Source organism: Callorhinus ursinus, unplaced genomic scaffold (assembly GCF_003265705.2).
Source record: "Callorhinus ursinus isolate GAN/ISIS: 27379988/994484 unplaced genomic scaffold, GSC_fseal_2.0 scaffold37, whole genome shotgun sequence".
NCBI lineage: Eukaryota > Metazoa > Chordata > Mammalia > Carnivora > Otariidae > Callorhinus > Callorhinus ursinus.
This window is the reverse complement of record NW_027397099.1, coordinates 730,182-746,160: the sequence shown is the minus strand read 5'-3', so window position 1 is coordinate 746,160 and position 15,979 is coordinate 730,182. Positions and strand designations below refer to the sequence as shown.

Genomic DNA, 15,979 nt, shown 5'->3' with positions numbered 1-15,979 from the left:
CTGACTGTGGGACCTCTGGCTTCTGAGAGTTTTCTTTAGAGGCAGTTGCTAGGAACCTCGGGAAATTCAATTGCCAAGTATTTTTCTTTCTTTCTTTCTTTTTTTTAATTGAAGTATAGTTGGCTCACATATTAGTTTCATCACCAAGTATTTTTTTTAAATGTTTTATTTATTTATTCATGAGAGTCAGAGAGAGAGGCAGAGGCAGAGGGAGAAGCAGATGTGAGACTGGATCCCAGGACCCTGGGGTCATGACCTGAGCCAAAGGCAGACGCTTAACCATCTGAGCCACCCAGACACCCCTCATCACCAAGTATTTTTTTTAACAGCTTTATTGAGATATAATTCACATGCTGTACAATTCACACATTTAAAGTATCCAAGTCAGTGGCTTTTATTGAATACAGTGCTGTGTCACCATCAGAAATTATTTTAGAACTCTTTCATCTTCTTAAAAATGAAGATTAAAGATCTAAAGATACCTCTGGGGGCGCCTGGGTGGCTCAGATGGTTAAGCATCTGCCTTCGGCTCAAGTCATGATCCCAGGGTCCTGGGATCGAGCCCCACATCGGGCTCCTGGCTCAGCAGGGAGCCTGCTTCTCCCTCTCCCTCTGCCTCTCCCCCTGCTCATGCTCTCTCTCTCTATCTCTGTGTCTCAAATGAATAAATAAAAAAAATAAAGATACCTCTGTATCCCTTAGCCATCACCCTCACTCCCTCCATCCCCACCCTCCAGCCGTAGGCAAGAACCACTAACCCACTGTCTCACTGTGTGTGTGTGTGTGTGTGTGTGTGTGTGTGTGAAAATGTTTATAACATATGGGGCACTTGGCTGGCTCAGTTAGTGGAGCATGTGACTCGATCTCGGGGTCATGAGTTCAAGCTCCAAGTTGGACGTAGAGGTTACTTAAAAAAGCAAAAATAAGTAAAAATTAACTTTCTCAGGCCACTGTCCACATCCTCCACCAAAATTATAAATAAGCCAAAAAACTGTATATAACATAAAATGTATTTTAACCACACAGTTCTGTAGCATTAAGTACATTTACTTTGTTGTGCAAACATCACCCTATCCATCTTCAGAACTTCTTCACAATTTCAGATGGAAATTGTACCCATTAAACAATAATTCCCTATCTCCCCCACTCCCTAGGCCCCTGATAACCACTAGTCTTTCTGTCTCTATGATCTGACTGTTGTTAAGTACTTCATGTAAGTGGAATCATATTGTTTGTCCTTTTGTGTCTGGCTTATTTCACTTAGCATAATGTTTTTAGGGTTTATCCATGTTGTAGCATGTACAGGATTTCATTCCTTTTAAAAGCTGGATAGTATTCCATTATATGGCTATATCATATTTTATTTATCCATTCACCCATCAGTGGACAGTTAGGCTGTTTCACCTTTTACCTGCCGTCACCACATTTTTTAAATCTTTTTTAAAAAGATTTATTTATTAGCGAGAGAGAGCACAAGTGGGAGGGGCAGAAGGAGAGGAAAAGAGAAACTCAAGCAGACGCTGAGCTGAATGATAACCTGACACAGGGCTCAATCTCACGATCCTGAGATCACAACCTGAGCTGAAACTGAGAGTCAGACACTTAACCAACTGCACCACCCAGACGCCCCCGCCATCACTTTTTTTTTTTTTTTTAAGATTTTGTTTGAGAGAGACAGAGCATGAGCAGTGGCGGAATCGGGGCGGGGGCGTACAAGCAGACTCCCTGCTGAACACAGAGCCTGATATGGGGCTGGATCCTAGGACCCTGAGATCATGACCAGAGCCAGGGTCAGACACTCAACCAACTGAGCCACCCAGGCGCCACACCACATCTTTTTTTAAATACAGAAGTATAGGTTACAGTTTCTTAGACATCTTATGTTGGGGAGACATAAGGGCTAAAATAAGTGCTGTTGAATTTAAGTCCCATAATACTTAGAAAAAGAGTGTAGATTATAGGTACCATGGCTGGCTAATAGGGAAGGAGGGATTTGTGCCAAATGTGAGTATAGTATTGAAAGGGTCATCGTGGGCAGAAGACGCAGACATAGTGGGTGTGAAATGATTGGCTAAATCAAGTGGGGAGTTCACAGCTGAGTGTTGTGGAAAGAAAAGTTGGGGTTGGATAATGGAAGGCTCCAGTGTTTGTCTAAAACACATCCTCATTTTCTCATGAAGGACATGAGTAGCTTCTGAAGGTTTCTGAGCAAGGTACTGCAGTGATGTGCTATGGAAGCAGTTCGGAGGCAGGGGATCTGTTGTAAGGTTGTCATCACTTAGGCCTGTGAGGGAAGAAAGCCATCTCTGAGCCTTTCTAGATCCCAGGGGCCATCTAAATGTTTTGTTTTGTTTTGTTTTGTTTTCTACTTGAAGCACCTATGCGCCAGTGAAGTCCTTCCTTCGAGTGGACAAAGAAAAGGTAAGCTCCCTCTTCCTCCCCCTTCTTCATCCCCATGTCATTGCAAACAGTGCAGACTTGACTCATGGTGTGCCCGTTCCAGTGGCTCAGGTGTCCCCCAGTGCCCTTCCAGAACCTTCAGAGTATCCCCTCCCCCATCTGCTGGTATGCCTGACCCCCTCAGAGGCCATAGGAACCAGGGAACATGGACGAACAGGTCTGCTGGCAAGCATGGAGGAACTGGCAGAAGCTTCTCAGAGACTGACCTGAGTGTCCAGGCCCCCAAAGCCCCTCATGTGTCTGTTCCCTTTTCTCCTCCCAGGTTCAGATCTATAACCCAGCCTTCTTCAAGTACATCCACGACCGGTGGACAGAGCATCACGGGCGGTACCCTTCCACAGGGATGCTGGTGCTCTTCTTTGCCCTGCATGTGTGTGATGAGGTGGGTAGCCCAGTGTTAGGGGTAAAATAGGGATACCCATGGAGCAGAGGGAGTCAGCCCTTCTTAGGGCTTAGCAGAGCAAGAGGAATGAGTTTTTGTAGACAGAAACCAAGTGGCTCTGATTTCCCCCATTTCTAGGCTGTAAAGTATACATCTTCATTTCCCAAAGTCACTTACGTTCATTTTACCAAATCTGAAATCACTTCAGTGAAAAGTTAAATTTATTTAAAAAGGAAATAGACCCCTACCACCATAATTGGTTATTACTTGCCATAAAGAAAAAAAAAGTAATCAAAAATATATTTAGAAAGGAAACAATGTAGTTAAGTTCCAGCGGATGGTCTTCTCGCACAGCGGTGGGCGGCGCTAAGCCTGCTGTGTGTGTGTTCAAGGGGCCGCTTCTCACTAGCAAGCCGGGCGGCTGTGCCATGCTGGGCATGCTCACGCCCACCACACCCACTTCTGCCAGTAAATTGTGTGGACCTGGAACACTGAAAGTATTCCATTACAAAACGACAAGAGCAGCCACAAAACCAAAACCAAAAGGGACGTTAGCAAGGGTTGAGAGCCGTCCTAGCCCTAGACTGAAGCGTCCTGCTGCAGGGAGACGGGCGGAAGAACCGGAAGGGAGTAGGTCTTCAGCGGAGAGTGTCCTCAGCTCCTGGCCTGGGTGCCCCGTCTTCCCGGTGCCTCCCGAGCTCTGCGAACCGGCTGCCGTCGGGTCGCCGCGGCCCCGTTGTCCTAGCCCACCAACGACCTGAGGCTCTCCCGGTCCCCGACGCGGGGTGACGTGCGCCGCCCTCCCCTGCAGGTGAACGTGTACGGGTTCGGGGCCGACAGCCGGGGCAACTGGCACCACTACTGGGAGAATAACCGGTACGCGGGCGAGTTCCGGAAGACGGGAGTGCACGACGCCGACTTCGAGGCCCACATCATCGACATGCTGGCCAAGGCCAGCAAGATCGAGGTCTACCGAGGCAACTGAGCCCGGCCTCGCCGCGACCCTTCCGGCCCAGCCGCGAGGCGGCGGCGCGCGCTCCCAGCCGGGACTCCCGGCCAGCCCGAGGGCGGCGGCCTCGGCGAGGGCGCGGTGCCCGGTTGGGCGTCTCCAGGCCTTGGGAGCGGCGCCAGGCCGCGGTCTGGACCAATCATGCTGCAAGTCCAGCGAGCGCCGGCTGTCCCCCGCCAATCAAGAGACTCTGGGGGCTGGTCCGGGCCTGGCACCCAATCAGCGCTGCAGTCGGAGCGGAGACTCTCCCAACCAATCATGCGACTCAAGGAGAACTTCCGGCGCCGGGTCCCGTCTCCTCCAATCAATGGCCTTCGGAGGCGGGCCGGCGGCCGCTGAATCCCCACTCCCCTATGCTTTGGGTAGGATTTTATTTCATGCTTTTTAAGGAGTAGTGTGGTTGTATCCGGCCTCAGTGAAGTACTTTCCTCAGGCTCTGCAGGAGGAGCGTCAGTCTCCTGTCGGCCTTACTCGGCCGGGGGCACCGAGGAGGAAACGGTGGGGAAGGTGCGGGGCAGCGGCGGCTGGGCTTTCCTTTGCCGGGGCGGGGGGGGGGGTGTCCCTCGTGACCTCGGGGTGGGCGGAGGGGCGTTGGCGGTTCGTTTGTGGTGGTCTAGGGGAGATCAGGTGGTTTCCAGGGAGCGCGCTTTCATCCCAGGGGAAAAGCTAGAGCCCTCTCAAACCTCTTCAGGCCTCAGAGAATTTTGGACCCCATATTTCTTTTACCTGTCAGGCCCAGATGGGTGAGTGTAAACCCACCAAAGAAATGCAGTGACGTGTGGGTCCCCTCATCCTCTCTTCTCCCCATCCCCCCCTTTGGCCACCCTATGGAATGGCCTTTCTGACCAGGGCATTGAGCAGCTCACCAGTAAACTAGAACTGTATTCACCCCCTTGCTAGGGGGCGGAATTCGCCCGGGGCCTAACTCTGGAACACAGGTGTAAGGAACAGGGCAGGGGACAAGGAAGCCCCGTCCCTTGAGATGCAGGGTGCTTCTCACTCTCGTGTACTCTCGGCCCCTTACTGTTCACGCACAACTTTTTTAGTGTTTCCCCCTTGGTCCTGGGCCTCCTCACCAGCCTATTTGTCCTGGGGGAAAAAAAAAAATCAAAACTTGCCCTGGGATGGGGGGGGGGTCAGTGCTGCTTCTCCACCCCCTACCCCCACTCGCACGTCTTTGGCCGGCTCTAGGGAGAGAAAGCAACACGTGGGAAAGAAGCCTGGAGATGGGGAGCCCAGCTGCCTGGTGCATGCACCTTTTTCCTTCACCCATCACCCCAAAGAGGAGTAGGAAACCTCTTGCTTGGGGGTGAAATTTGCTTTGGTCTCCTAATTTAATTAACTTGAGGTTACCAGGGATGGCTGACCAACAAAGATTCTTTTTAAAATTCTAAGCTGGCCATGCAAATAGCTGGGATCCTAGCTGGGGAGGAGTAGACTTGTCCACCTGCATGCCTCCTCTCCTGCTCATGCATCCCCTCCCCCATGCTCACTTCCTACCTCCTTGCTCTAACCCATTTTCCATTTCCAGCTCTGGAAGGGCAGGGATGCTAACAAACAGGGGTTACAACTAGAAGTTACTTGCATGACTGAACCCAGCTTAAGTCCCTAGAGGAAGCTGCTGATGGTATTCTCACCCTTTGAGGTTGAGGAAGTTTCGGAGGGGGGAAAGGGCTTCTGTGAAGCTTCCAAACCACTAATAGGATCCCCCTTCCCAACAGTGAGGTACACAAATACCACCCTTTATCTTAGTGAGTTGATACCACCAAGCAGCCTCCTGGCCATTGGTGTAGTTCCTGCAGCTGGCTGGGGGAACAGTAACGCAGGGGAGTATATTAGAGGAGGATTGGGGCAGGGCAATGGGCATGCCGAAAGTTAATATATTGAGAACTTAGCTTGAGTCTGTTCCTTCCCAATTCCAAAAGTAGGAGTAAAGAGTGGGGGTGGATTTGGGGGGGGCCTATAGTGGAACGCCTCTCTCAGGGCCTCCCCCACCATTTTAGAAAGTCAAGGCACCAGCCATTCTTGCCAGTCTCATCTCAGTGCTTCCTGAAGAGGCTGTTCGGAGTGTTTAGAAGATGAAAAAACAATGCAATTATGCCAAACAGTATTGAGCAGAATAATTTATTTCCTTTTGTTCCTTTTTCTTCTTTTTGTTTTGTTTTGTTTAAAACATTAATAAATCCCCTTTCTGGAAGAGGTAGGTCCCAGCATCCAGCCCAGATCTCCTTTTCTGCAATAGTTATTTAAACAAATGTTTTTTATTTTCTTCCCTTTCTCTCTCTTTCTGAATTAAAAAGAACAAAAAAACTATATAGTCACTTGTCTCTTCTGAAATGGGTCTGATCATGGAAAGAAGGCATATCTGTCACTGGGGGGCTGTCACTGAGTAATGACTAAGAACATCGGGTGGAATGTATGAAGGAGGAAGAGAATGACTCCCAGACACCTGCCCCTTCTACATGAGGCCTCCCAACCCCGGACTGCCAGAGGTGCCCTCTGAAATGGTGGTTATTCACCACTGTCTTTTGGGGCATCTGAGTGGATCAGCAGGGCAGGGGCCCCATAGCATGTACACCCAGCAGGCACCGGGATGGGGCTTTTCCTCTACATTTCCAGGTTCTGCAGATGCTGTAGGTGTGGATTGGCAGGAAATCGACAGAATGGTAGGAGCCGGTGCCACAGGCATCTGAGGCACCTCCTCATACCCTTTCCTTGGACCGTCTGGACTCCTTCAACCTACTTCCATCATGCAATGTAATGCCACTGAACATCCAGTTTTATAGTTCAGTGGATCAAATAATACAGATCTCACATCGGATAGCTTAGAGTCTAAAGTCATTTGGTGTCCTGGAATTCAGTTTGTGCCAATGCCCAAGAGCAAGCTAGGAGTTGCTTTTCAGATGGAGAATACTTTTTGGTGGAGGGGGGTATTGGTCTTTTTCTAAAACCCTAGAACTTTGGGCTATAATTCTCTTATTTGGAGTTTTCAGAGACTCCATACATCTTTGTCTACCACAGACGCTCTAATAGCTTTTGGTTGGCTGAGTCCTAAGGCCTGGTACAGGAGTGCACACATAGCCTGGGCTGCTGAGAACCATTTCCTGTCCAGGTCCCACTAGCTGCCTTATAGGTCGCTGTAATTGGTTGAAGCAGGACTCCTAAAAACTGTACCTGCTGGCTCCAGAATCAAAGAGTCCCACCAAATTGTATCCTTTTTTTTTTTCCCACATTGGCCAAGAACTGTGTTGCTTCGATCCCACAAAGATACCACATCTGGAACCATAATTTAGCAGTACCATTTGATTGCATTTGTAATAAACTACTATCAATTTCTAAGACTCAAGATGTTGAGTAAATGGGATGAGGAAGAAATCACCCACCCCTGTATAATTCAAGTTTGATGGCAGCACCAATCTACAGATCCTGCCAGAGTGTGGGTTTTTTGTTTGTTTGTTTGTTTGACTTTTGACTTACTATCTTGGAGATAGTTCCAGGGACTTCTGTTTGGCCCATACTTCATAATCACCCTCATTCCATGGGTCAGGTTACCAATATGGGGATTTTGCCTGGTAGTAAATGTCTCTCTTTCCTTTTGGGACTGAGGAAATTACAGGCATGACTAGTATTTTTGCACTTTGCAGATAGGGGTTTTTTGTTGTTTTTTTTTTGTTTTGTTTTGTTTTTGTTTTTTAAAGATTTTATTTATTTATTTGACAGAGAGAGAGACAGCGAGAGAGGGAACACAAACAGGGGGAGTGGGAGAGGGAGAAGCAGGCTTTCTGTGGAGCAGGGAGCCCGATGCGGGGCTCGATCCCAGGACCCTGGGATCATGACCTGAGCCGAAGGCAGACGCTTAACGACTGAGCCACCCAGGCGCCCCTTTTGTTGTTGTTTTTTACAAATTTAAGATTTGTGGCAACTGTGTGGCAAGCAAGTCTGTCCGTGCCATTTTTCCAAGAGTGTTTGCTCATTTTGTGTCTCTGTTACATTTTGGCAATTCTCACAGTATTTCAAACTTTTTCATTATATTTGGTAGAGTAATCAGTGATCAATTATAGCTTGCTGAAACCTCAAGATGGTTAGCATTTTTTAGCAAAAAAGTATTTTTAATAAAGGTATATAACATTTTTATACATAATACTATTACACACTTAATAAACTATAGTATAGTGTAAGCATAACATATTCACTAGGAAACCAAAAAATTCTTCAGACTTGCTTTATTGTGTTATTCACTTTATTGCCGTGGTCTGGAACCCAACCTGCAATATTTCAGAAGTATGTCTGTGCCCATTTTTTTTTTTTAAGGTAGGCTCCACACCCAGCATGGAGCCCAACGTGGGGCTTGAACTCATGACTAGGAGATCAAGACCTGAGCTGAGATCAAGGGTGAGATGCTTAACCGACTGAGCCACCCAGGCACCCCAAGTATGCTTGTACCTAAAATGGGTCTGTGATCTTGAATCCACCATTAAATGGACTTGGATCAGAGCTCCATCTGTCATTTGCCATAATAAGCCTCTAAATGGTGGACAACTTTGGTATTCAGATGTTGGAGCTAGTATCTGATAACTCCTGAAGCTCTGGGTATTTCCCTTTCCCTAGTGTGCTGTCACTCGGAAAATGGGTCCCTCTGGAAAGGCTTGGGGAAGATTCATTCTACACACCAGAGCTATGTCAGTCACTCCTCAAAGGACCTTAACTTCTCCCAAATCCTTGTAGGTAAAAACCCCAGTTACTATCCTGTGGTTTGTTGTGGTAAATGTGTCTACCATCTCAAGCAGTTAGGCACTAGTTAGGCATGTCTTTTTGGCCTTTATCATGTTGGGATCACATTATTCTATGACTTAGACATGACAGCCACCACAGAGTTCCTCAAAGATGTTAGTGTACCAATCACTAAATGCATTTTTTAAATTAAAATTTTAAACTATTTTTGTTGTGGGATATGATACATATGCAGAAAAGAGCACAAAGATAAATGTGCAAAAATAGATCATGAATTATTATTTTTTAAAAGCTCTATAATGGGGCGCCTGGGTGGCTCAGATGGTTAAGCGTCTGCCTTCAGCTCAGGTCATGATCCTGGAGTCCCGGGATCGAGTCCCACATCGGGCTCCCTGCTCCTTGGGAGCCTGCTTCTCCCTCTGCATTTCTCTCTCTCTGCCTCTCTCTCTCTCTCTCTCTCTCTCTCTCTGTCTCTCATGAATAAATAAATAAAATCTTTTAAAAAATAAATAAAAGCTTCATAATGGAAATTTATTTGGCAAAGCAAAGATAGGATAATATTATCTATAATAAATGTATTTATAGATATATAGATTTCTGTGGTAAAGGAAAAGCAATTCCCACTGCCATTTGGTTATTGAAATGGACTAAAGAAAAGGAGAAAAGAGGTGGTTGAGCATGTTATATGGAAGAATTAGAAAAAGTAGAATGTTGTTTATTTTTCCAGGTTCATGGAGATATAACCGACATATAACACTGTGTAAGTATATAAGGTATACAACATAGTGCTTTTATATGTGTATATATTACAAAATGATTACCACAGTAAGGTTAGTTAACCATTTTATATAGCTAAAATTTTTCGTGTGTGTGGTAAGAACTTTTAAAATCTACTCTTAGCAATTTTCAGACATACAATATTGTCAGCTATAGTCACCATACTATACATTACACCCCCACAACTTATTTATCTTATAACTAGAAGTTTGTAGCTTTTGACTACCTTCACCCCCCACCCCCATCCCCATTCCCAGCAACCACCAATCTGCTGTTTCTATGAGTTTTTTTTTAAAGATTCTACCTATTAAAAAAAAAAAGATCCCACCCAAAGTGAGATCATATACTATTTCTCTGTCTTATTTCACTTAGCATAATGCCCTCAGGGTCCATCATTACAAATGGCACAATTTCCTTTTTTATGACTAAATGATACTCTATTGTATATACCCATACCCACACACCACAACAGATTTTCTTTATCCATTGATGGACATTTCGGTTGTTTCCATGTCTTGGCTATTGTAAATAATGCTGCATTGAACATGAAGGTGGAGATACCTCTTTGAGACCGTGATTTCATTTCCTTCAGATAAATACCCAGAAGTAGAATTATTGAGTTATAGAATAGTTTTTTTTTAAAGATTTTATTTATTTGAGAGAGAGAGAGCACGAAATGGGGGAGGGTCAGAGGGAGAAGCATACTGCCTCCTGAGCGGGGGACCCACCCTCCACCCCCCATGCTTACATTCCTGGATCATGATCTGAGCCTCCTGGATCATGATCTGAGCCAAAGGCAGTCACCTAACCAACTGAGCCACCCAGGCGCCCTATAGAATAGTTCTTTATTCACATGCAAAAGAATGAAACTCGATCCCTGTCTTCTATCACTCAGGAAAATTAACTCCAAATAGATTAAGGACTTAAATGTAACCATAAAACTCCTAGAAGAAAACATAGGGAAAAAACTCCTTGACATTGATCTTGGCAATGATTTTATGGATATGATACTGAAAGCAGAAGCAACAAAGCACATCAAACTACAAAGCTTCTGCACAGCAGACCCTCCCCCTGCAAAACAAAACAACAACAAGAAATCTGCAAGATGAAAAGGCAACATCCAGAATGTAAGAAAATATTTGCAAACCACATATCTGATAAGGGGCTAATAATCAAAATATATAAGGAATGCCTACAACTCGATAGCAAATAGAGATAGATGATAGATGATAGATGATAGATAGATAGATATAGATGATAGATAGACTTTAAAAAGTGGGCAGAGGATCTGAATAGACATTTTTCCAAAGATGTTCACATGGCTAACAGGTATATAAAAAGGTGTTACAGGCGCGCCTGGGTGGCTCAGTTGGTTAAGCGACTGCCTTCGGCTCAGGTCATGATCCTGGAGTCCCAGGATCGAGTCCCACATCGGGCTCCCTGCTCAGCAGGGAGTCTGCTTCTCCCTCTGACCCTCCCCCGTCTTGTGCTCTCTCTCTCAAATAAATAAATAAAATATTAAAAAAAAAAAAAAGGTGTTACAGCACCTGGGTGGCTCAGTCAGTTGAGCGACCAACTCTTGGTTTCGGCTCAGGTCATGATCTAAGGGTTGTGAGATCAAGTCCCGCATTGGACTCCATCCTCAGTGGGGAGTCGGCTTGAGATTCTCTGTCTCCTCCCTCTGGCCCTCCTCTCTCTCTGTGTCTTTCTCCCTCTCTCAAATAAATAAATAAATAGATGAATAAATCTTTAAAAAAAAAAAAGGTGCTCAACACCACTAATCCTCGGGGAAATGCAAATCAAAACCACAATGAGTTATCACTTCACACCTGTTAGGGTGGCTGTTATCAAAAAGATGAGAGAGGGGCGCCTGGGTGGCTCAGTGGGTTAAGCGTGCAACTCTTGGTTTTAGCTCAGGTCATGATCTCATGGGTCGTGAAATTGAGCCTGGCATCTGTGTCAGTCAGGTTCCCCACTCAGCGGGGAGTCAGCTTGGAGATTCTCTCCCTCTGCCCTGCCCCCAAAATAAATAAATAAATCTGAAAAAAAAAAAAACAAACAATGAGAGAGAAGTGCTGGTAAGGATGAGGAGGAAAGGAAATGCTCTTGGTGGGAATGTCAATGGGTGCAGCCAGTATGGAAAACTGTGGAGCTCCTTAACCCAGTTATGTTCCAATGAATGCTCCTAGCTGCCACCCAAGCTGTGGGAATAGTCCAGACCCCATCTTCCCTTCCAAGCACAAACCCCTTCCTTCCTCTGAGGGTGACCACTACCCTGATGTTCCCATGGTCACTTGAGTATTTCTGGATACTCTACTCTGTTTCATTAGCCTGGTTGCCTAGACCTGAGTCCATATGGAAATGTGGTTAACAATAAAGATAATCTCTCGAATCACTTAGGAAAAGAGGGAGGTTTAAATAAATTTTATTGGGACAACTAGATAACCATTTGGAAAAAGATAAAATTACATCCCTACCTTAAACCATTCACCAAAATGCCAAGTGAATCTGAACTAAATGTAAAAAATAAAACCCTAAAAGTGGTAGCTCTTTGATATATTCAAACAGATTATATATAAAAATATGTATATATATCTCAGCTTTGTAGCTGGTTTTTGGATTGGGATTTTTTTTCATGCTCTATATAGTACCCTGTATTGCTAAAAATGGGAGCTTTTTCATCCTGTTTGTAGTTCCAAACATTTTGTTAAATTCCTTTTCTACTGATTAATTGCCCCCATTTGTCCATGGGAGTTGATCCCTTTTTCATTTCTTCCTTGTAGGTTACAGGGGTTGTGGGAAGGAAAGTTTGGTATGTGTGATGTTTACTCATGTACTTAGTAGACCCCTTTTCCTTCCTTGATTTCCCTTTGTCTCCACAGAGTAGGTTTATTGTGGTTGCTTATTGAACAACTCTCTGGCTTTTTAAATAATTGGGAATTGAAGATTGTTTTCTCTTCTGAAATAGTGGATCAAGAAACTGCTTGGGAACTTTGTGTACATGGATGGGGTTTACCTGCTATTCGGGTTGGCATTAGGGTGGCTGGACAGGGAACCAGCCATTCCATGGCATGGAGGGGTAAGGATGAGCTAGGTTATGTTACAGTAACAAACACCCTGAAACTCGTGGCTCCAAACAGCAATGTTTATTTCTCACTCAAACCACATTTCCACCCCAGGGCTCTCTGCTTATCGTGGTCACTCAAGGACCCAGACTGGTAGTGGTACCATCCGTGATGGATCTGGGGTCTCAGGGGCAGGGAAAACAGAATCTGGTGAACCACATACTGGCTCTTAAGGCTTCTCTTTCAAGAAGTTCAAATGTCCTTGATGCCAAAGAAGTCCCATGGCCATGCCTGAGTTTAGCAGAGATGTGTAACCCTCTTCTGGGTGAAGCACCATATTTGGATGAGCAGTAATACAGTCTATGACATAGAGGGCTCATTGGAGAGAAGTGCTTGGATTTACCGCCTGCGCAGGGGTGGATGGATGCTGGGGAAGGGAAGGAAGGGATTAAAGGTTTTTCCCATCACAGGAACAGCTGTAGGCTGCCATTCAGCAAGCAAGGAGCTGCTTCCTGTGACATATTTGGCCAGGTTAGGAAACATCTTTCCTTGCCAGGTGAGGGAAAAGATCAGATCCTAAACCTGTATTTTTAAAAATTAAAAATTCTTTTTTTTAAGATTTTTTTTATTTATTTGAGAGAGAGAGAGAATGAGAGAGAGAGCACGAGAGGGGGGAGGGTCAGAGAGAGAAGCAGACTCCCCGCCGAGCAGGGAGCCCGATGCGGGACTCGATCCAGGGACTCCAGGATCATGACCTGAGCCGAAGGCAGTCGCCTAACCAACTGAGCCACCCAGCCGCCCTAAAAATTAAAATCCCCTTCTCACTACCCTTCCAGAAAAATCACAGCTTCTGCAGCAAGTCTATGCCCTGATGACAGTTAACCCACAAAATTGCAAGAAGATGCCCCCTCGCCTCACTCTTGCTGAACCATGGGTATCAGGACCAGCCTGTTCCTCTAAGAATATAGAATTAACACCTTTCATCTAACAACTGTTTCTTTTCTGGAGAATAATACAGGCTCTTTCTGGCAGTTTGGCTTCTCTCCAGGGAGAAGGCTTGGTGAGGTAGAGCGAACATATGGTGTCTACATTCAGAGGGATCTGGGTTTAATCCTCTCTTTGCTATACTCTGCTAACTTTGTCTCTTTTTTTAACATTAAAAAATAATATTCATTACAAAAATAATTCAAACAATTCATAAATATATAAAGTACAACATGGAAGGTCTTCCTGCAATATCTCATTTGTATTTATAACTTGTCATAAAATGGGTAAAGGGAATCATAGAAGGAACCCTGCCCCCTTTGGACCACTTTTCTTGTCTCCCAGGCTTTGTCTCCACAGCTCTTCCTGTGAAACCTGTTTCCATGAACCACCACACTGAAGACCATTCGAGGGAAGTTCTCAGCTTTCTTTGCTATGAAGGATGACTAAACTAACACTTGAGCATACTTAAAAACTTTTTTTTTTTTATCAAAGTCACCTTAACCAAGTGATCAAAATTAACATCACCAGTGTATACTTCTATAAATACATGATTGGATAAACTAATAAATGGGAAAGAGACAAATCTCCCACATAGAAGAATTCCAAATAATTTATGTAATTACTCTGCCCTCAAGGAGTGGGGAGCATGGCCCCCCACAACTTAGATGTGTATAATGACTTCCTTTCAAAGAGGAAGGTATGGAAAGGGAGAAGGTAATTTTATAGTGGAAAAACCTGACAAACACTACCTCCTGCCAGGTCACGACTGATGTCATGTTGATTATATGTGCCTTTGGTATGATGTGATGAAAATGAAAATTTATCTCTGTTGTCTTTATTTATTTATTTGAAAGAGAAGGGAGGCAGAGAGAGGGAGGGAGAGATATCCTCAGACTCCCCGCAGAGCCTGGAGCCCGACGGGATACGGGGCTAGATGAAGGGCTCCATCCAGGACACTAAGATCACGACCTGAGTCAAAACCAAGAGTTGGACGCCCGAAAGACGGCGTCACCCAGGTGCCCTGATTTATTTTTTAAGAATTTTAAGTAATCCCTACATCCAACATGGGGCTCGAACTCAGGCGCCCCTGTGGTCTTCCTTTAGACTTCCGTGTTAGACTTTAAAGCAAGAAATAGGTGGTTGTTTTTTTTAAGCTCCACACTCAGCGTGGAGCCCAACTCAGGGCTCGAACTCACAACTGTGAGATCAAGACCTGAGTTGAGATCAAAAGTTGGATGCTCAACTGACTGAGCCACCCAGGTGCCCTAAGAAATATTTATTATATGAATCTACTGAAATTTGGATTTTTATTCTTGTCCTTAAAATGAGAATATAATAAGGATTTATTTAAGATTTTATATTTAAGTAATCTCTACACCCAACATGGGGCTTGAACTCGTGATCCTGAGACCGAGAGTCGTGTAGTCCACTGACTGAGCCAGCCAGGCACCCTCAAGAGTATAATTAGGATTTTATTTTATTCCATTTTTAAAAAGATTTTCAGAGAGAGAGAGAGCGAACAAGAGAGCACAAGTGGGGGGAGCAGCAGAGAGAGAAGCAGACTCCCCACTGAGCAGAGAGCCCGACGTGGGGCTCGATCCCAGGACCCCAGGATCATGACCTGAGCTGAAGGCAGATGCTTAACCAACTGAACCACCCAGGTGCCCCTAATTAGGATTTTAATCTAGGATTCCCATTTGACTATGTCAATGACTACCTTCCTCTTTTCTAAAATTTCTAATCATGTTTATTGTTTTATTTGTTTGATGCTGGTGAATTGTCTAAAAACAGAACCCTGATAGGTAGTTTGCTGGCTTCGGTGGTAAACCGTCCCAGCACCGGTGACTTAGCAGCCAGCTTGTGTGGAGTTTCAGCACGCCACTGCTTTTGTCTAAATCTACTCAATAGTTTCGTGCTCTTTTCTAGTGAAATGCATTTTTTTTCTTTAAACATTCAAACATACTTAACGCCTTTTATCAGGCCATTCCATAAAAGTAGTTTTATCTGGGGTGAATTTGATCTTGTTTGCACTCTTTCTTAGCATAGATTTCTTCCCCCTGACAATCCACAGGTGGGCTTAGCAGTTGGCTCCATCCAGCTCCTGCCCTTTTGACTTTTATTCTAGAACCAGGTCTGCTGACATTCGGTAATCTGGGGATATCACAGAACAAGCAGAGTCAACAGGATTGTGTCAACTGCCTGTTCTAAGAGGGGGTGGGTGGTCCAAGTCCTTCCACTGCCTTCATGGGTCTGGGTCTTAATAAAAGTCTCCCAGCCAGCCAGTGTGCAGGTCAAGTTCCAGTCCGGCTCCCTCCCAGCAGCGCGCCTGGCTTTGGTTCCAGTCTTGTATGCGGTGCTTCCAGTGTCCTCTACTCCACAGGACCCAACAGCCGGTAGCTATTCTGTTTCTGGACCAGAGCCCAGCAAGCTTTTGGCTTCAGCTCTGCCTCAGCACTTGGCATTTTTACCCCATTGCTGGTCCACAGAAACATTCACCTTGTTTTTGGGTCAGGCGGGGTGTTTTCTGGTTTTTACCTTTTCTGTATCACTGTTGTTTTGGGCTCAAAG

At 45.2% G+C, this 15,979-nt stretch overlaps 1 protein-coding gene across 2 annotated transcripts in view; it reads left to right on the top strand.

Annotated features, from left to right (window-relative positions):
- Nucleotides 1-6,164, top strand: part of ST3GAL2 (ST3 beta-galactoside alpha-2,3-sialyltransferase 2) — a 49,366-nt gene extending 43,202 nt beyond the window's left edge. For both annotated transcript variants that reach the window (XM_025888876.2, XM_073880033.1), the window contains exons 5-7: nucleotides 2,376-2,421; nucleotides 2,723-2,842; nucleotides 3,654-6,164. In XM_025888876.2, the coding sequence (XP_025744661.1) occupies nucleotides 2,376-2,421; nucleotides 2,723-2,842; nucleotides 3,654-3,827 (340 nt within the window). In that variant the 3' untranslated portion in view covers nucleotides 3,828-6,164. The remainder of the gene's footprint in view (nucleotides 1-2,375; nucleotides 2,422-2,722; nucleotides 2,843-3,653) is intronic.
- Nucleotides 6,165-15,979: the final 9,815 nt, after the last annotated feature.